General features: G+C 44.0%; 1 protein-coding gene across 3 annotated transcripts in view; it reads left to right on the top strand.

Annotated features, from left to right (window-relative positions):
* The window catches only part of kcnab1b (potassium voltage-gated channel subfamily A regulatory beta subunit 1b), a 48,206-nt gene that overhangs the window by 26,989 nt on the left and 16,217 nt on the right, over positions 1-5,000 (top strand). For all 3 annotated transcript variants that reach the window (XM_030773355.1, XM_030773356.1, XM_030773357.1), the window contains exons 3-5: positions 755-792; positions 2,455-2,534; positions 3,836-3,880. In XM_030773355.1, coding sequence (XP_030629215.1) covers positions 755-792; positions 2,455-2,534; positions 3,836-3,880 — 163 coding nt within the window. The remainder of the gene's footprint in view (positions 1-754; positions 793-2,454; positions 2,535-3,835; positions 3,881-5,000) is intronic.

Below are 5,000 nucleotides of genomic sequence, written 5' to 3' on the forward strand. Positions count from 1 at the left end.
TGGACTCTGGGCAAACACTGAGTCACAGTAAGTGAGGGGCCAGAGAGAACTCTGGGATACACATGACATCATCACGATTAAAAGAAAAAAAAAAGATCCCTGCCGATCAGACCCCCGCACCCCTCCCCATACGGGAGTCCAACGACCTTTCACTTCATTTGACATGAAATGCCAGCGAGTGATGGTTACGTCATGTGTCTAATCAACGTGAACTGTCATTTGAAAAAGGAAAGAGAAACCAAAGAAAGTAACTTTGACCTGTAGTGAAAGGTAGCCCACGAAAACAAGTAAAAGAATCATTTTCTCTAACCTAAGAGTTTTCCATGTTTTATGCAGAGACTAAGATGAGTAAAATCAGTAATAGGTCTGCAGTGCGTATTCTCAGAGACACGGAGCAGTACGGAGATAAAATTGGTTGACGACAAAATGTCCCATAAAAAGTTATGAATGTGAAGCCTCCTCTCTTTTTTTAAATTCTTTTAACGGGAGCTGGCAGTGGGCCGAACCTCCCTCCATCTTTCAGTGAAAAAGAAGAAGAAGAAGAAGAAGAAGAGGAAGTAAGCATTAGCGCAGAGCCGCAGTGCTGGGAGTCAGGGATATTTTTAATCCCTCTTTTTTTTTCCCTTCTCTTCTCTTCTCTTCTCTTCTCTTCTCTTCTCTTCTCTTCTCTTCTCTTCTCTTCTCTTCTCTTCTCTTCTTTTCTCTTCTCTTCTCTTCTCTTCTCCTCTCCTCTTCTCTTCTCTCATTCTCACAGGTACGTGGGTAACCTTTGGAGGACAGATCTCTGATGAGGTGAGATGACTTTCTCTCTTAACCTTTCGGAGTGCAAATCATTTTTCAACATATAATATTAATTTTGATTTTTATATATAAAAAAAAAAGCACACACTGCTGATAATTCCAATACATTTTTTTTTGCTCATGTCTCGTCTCTGTCGTTTCAAGTTGAATTCAGTCTCTGTGTATGCAGTAAAAGCTAAATCAATGTGCCTCTCTGTTTACGAGGTCCTAGGATAGAAACTCTCTTGCTGGTTTGAACTCTTGATGAATAGAAGTGTTTTATAGAGTAAAAAAAATCTTAATGAAATGGGGGAAACAGAGGAGATGAGATGACATGAAAAGGTTAAGAAAGACACAGGACAGTCAGGAAGCAAAGCCTCTGAACAGAACCGTTGTCCACAGGGTTCGGCCGCGGTTCACCTGTCGGCCCGTATGTTAAAGCACGGAGCGGGGGAGTGTTAGGGGACCTATACCACAAAAAGATTTACATTGCAACGCGGAGAAGAAGACATTTACCAAAGCCTGGCTCGACTCAAGGCAAGAGATATGGACAGCTCCTAATTAAATCAAAACTGGTTGGTCGTACAAGTGTACCACTCGAGCCAAAGGACTGGTTCAGATCCACACTGAGTGGACTGGATCAGGGGCGCAGTTACAGACAGAACTGACGTTACCCGACCGCCGTGATCCAGAAAAAGCACTTTTAGAAGTGCAAACGCTCTGACACAAAGCCGCACGATGAACGGCACCGGGCGATCTTCGCATCGCGTGAATCCCGAGTCACCGTAGCTACAGCTTCCCCGCGGCAACGCTTCCTGCCACCGCAGGGGGCGCGGTCTCCTCCCACGTCCAATCAAATTACAAGACGCCCACTCCGCCACCCTCTCCTCTGTCACGGCTCATCTCGTCTGACTGTTATTTTAACATACGCTTTAAGTGCCGCGGGTCAGGCCCTTTCTCAGCCCCCTCTGTCAGTACCAATCCCCGTCTCATTCGTTCAGACAGCGGGGCTCGTCACTCCGTCACTCGCGACAGGAGGACACATCCGACGCAGGGGCACAACAGACAGCAGAGCCGGCGCTGTGAGGCTGTCACAGCCGAGGGTGCGCCGGTACCGCTGACCGATCTGACACGCCGCGATCGGTGTCAGCGCAGCATATATCCTTAAATCAGATTAGATCAGATCAGATCAGATTAGATTAGATTAGATTAGATAATCTCAGATTAGATTACAAGAGATTACCCCCCCCCCTCATAAATACCACTTAGATCATATTACTTTTTAATTACATGGCGTTATGTCAGCTTTGGCTCCTGTACAGTAGAATCAGACGTGTTAGAGTAGGACTGGTGCCAAAATCAAGCCAGAACGCATTTCTCTCTAAACAACAGAGTTGTCCATTCAAGACTGGTTATATTATAGAGACTTTGTTTATGTATTGTGTGTCACTAATTATCGTGGGCTTTTTTTTTTTTTTTTTTTAACTTCAGCTGGACATGTGAATCACTCTTCTGCAGGGTTTAGTGGTCGCGTTGCTTTTACATTTCCGCGGCGCCGTGATGTGTAGTGTGCTTCGTTTTGCCTCTATGCATAATTGTCAGATAAACATATGTTTATTAGACCCTTACAGTGAAGGCAGATGATTTGACTGTTTTACGGCGGATGTTTTTCAGCTAGCAGAGCAGCTAATGACCATCGCCTATGAGAACGGCGTTAATCTCTTTGACACCGCTGAGGTCTACTCCGCCGGAAAGTGAGTCTAATGCACCGGCAGTCACGCTAATGAATCAAAACCACACGCCGCATCAGAACAGTGCACTACATTACCCATAATGCTACGTCCAGGATGGAAGCCATGGCAGAATTATGACAGTCAGGGTTCATCCACTGTTTCTGATAGAGACTGGTCTATGTTCGTAATATTGAGTTGTGTGTAGACACTCTGTGTTTAGAGGTGTTTGTCTGCCTATAGACACTGTGTTTAGGGGTGTTTGTCTGCCTATAGACACTGTGTTTAGAGGTGTTTGTCTGCCTATAGACACTGTGTTTAGAGATGTTTGTCTGCCTATAGACACTGTGTTTAGAGGTGTTTGTCTACCTATAGACACTGTTTTTAGAGGTGTTTGTCTACCTATAGACACTGTGTTTAGAGGTGTTTGTCTGCCTATAGACACTGTTTTTAGAGGTGTTTGTCTACCTATAGACACTGTTTTTAGAGGTGTTTGTCTACCTATAGACACTGTTTTTAGAGGTGTTTGTCTACCTATAGACTCTGTTTTTAGAGGTGTTTGTCTACCTATAGACTCTGTTTTTAGAGGTGTTTGTCTACCTATAGACACTGTTTTTAGAGGTGTTTGTCTACCTATAGACACTGTTTTTAGAGGTGTTTGTCTACCTATAGACTCTGTTTTTAGAGGTGTTTGTCTACCTATAGACACTGTGTTTAGAGGTGTTTGTCTACCTATAGACTCTGTTTTTAGAGGTGTTTGTCTACCTATAGACTCTGTTTTTAGAGGTGTTTGTCTGCCTATAGACACTGTGTTTAGAGATGTTTGTCTACCTATAGACTCTGTGTTTAGAGATGTTTGTCTACCTATAGACTCTGTGTTTAGAGATGTTTGTCTGCCTATAGACACTGTGTTTAGAGGTGTTTGTCTACCTATAGACACTGTTTTTAGAGGTGTTTGTCTACCTATAGACACTGTGTTTAGAGATGTTTGTCTGCCTATAAACACTATTTTTAGAGGTGTTTGTCTGCCTATAGAGACTCTGTCACCCACAGAAAGCTTCACGGTTTAGAGAAGACCAAGAGCACACAGTAATTTAATGTCAGTCTGGCTTCTATACCTTGACTTACCGCCTCGACGTCAACTTTCAACACTTTTTAATATTCCATCTTATGAGTCATATTACACGTTTATTAGTGTTGGAAAATGGAAACAGAACACCCCCATACACACACACACACGCACATACACACACACACGCATAAGCTCAACAAGCTTCATATTTCATGCCTGCTTCTCTTTGCTCCCTCCCTCCCCTCCTCCACAGAGCAGAGATAATCCTTGGAAATATCATCAAGAAGAAATGTTGGAGGTACTGTATCCTTCTCTCTCTCTCTCTCTCTCTCTCTCTCTACTTCTCTTTCTCTCTCTCTCTCTCTCTCTCTCTCTGTGTGTGTGTGTGTGTGTGTGTATGCACTTGTGTATTCAGTTTTTTAAAGCGATACAATTTTCATACTTTTCCCCCTCATCTAGTTCGTTATACCATCTGCCTCCCCCCACCCCCCCCCACCCGGCCCCCGCCTCAGTTAAGTACTGCGTCTCTGTATAAGTAACCAAGTAACCATGGCGATTGGGAAAATTCCAGAAGGTGAACATTAATGGCTGGGAAGCTGGTGGGCGGATGCTTGATCTTTCACATTAACTCTAATCTCATCTCAGCTCAGCTCATCTCGTGGCTTTCAGTGAGTGGGGCTTCACTAAACACACAACAGTTTTCTCTCAGTGAGTGGGGCTTCACTTAACACACAACAGTTTACTCTCAATGAGTGGGGTTTCACTTAACACACAACGGTTTTCTCTCAATGAGTGGGGTTTCACTAAACACACAACAGTTTTCTCTCAGTGAGTGGGGTTTCACTAAACACACAACAGAGTTTTCTTCAGATGGTGGAGAAGAGTCTGATACACCTGATGAAAACTTGAATGGGGAGGTTTTACGGACAGAGTGGAGTTTTTCTCTGTGTGATGTCTGGCAGTAAGATGAAGGGAACTTAAGACTGTAAGACTCACTGTATTAGAGCGGGTGGATCCCTTTGACTCTCTCTCCATCTCATTCTCTTTTTCAGTCTTTCTGTCCTGCAGTCTGTCACTCTCCTGTCTCCCTCCTTCACGCTCTCGCTCTCTCTCTTTTTCTCTCTCACGCTTTTCCTCACAGTCATGTCATGAAAGCAATTGCTTTATTGTAATAAAAAAGCACATCTCGCCCCAGCTCCAGTTATCATGGAAACCCCCCCCCCCACACACACACACACGCACGCACACACACACACACACACACACACACACACACACACACACTCACACTCACACACGCACACACAGACACACACACACACACACACTCATTCTCTCTCTGTGTCTCATTAGCAAAAACAATCAATAACTCCAAACTGTAGCATGAACGAGCACTTTGTTTAATCTGCACATCTGTG

The sequence above is a fragment of the Chanos chanos genome, chromosome 5 (assembly GCF_902362185.1).
Source record: "Chanos chanos chromosome 5, fChaCha1.1, whole genome shotgun sequence".
Classification (NCBI taxonomy): domain Eukaryota; kingdom Metazoa; phylum Chordata; class Actinopteri; order Gonorynchiformes; family Chanidae; genus Chanos; species Chanos chanos.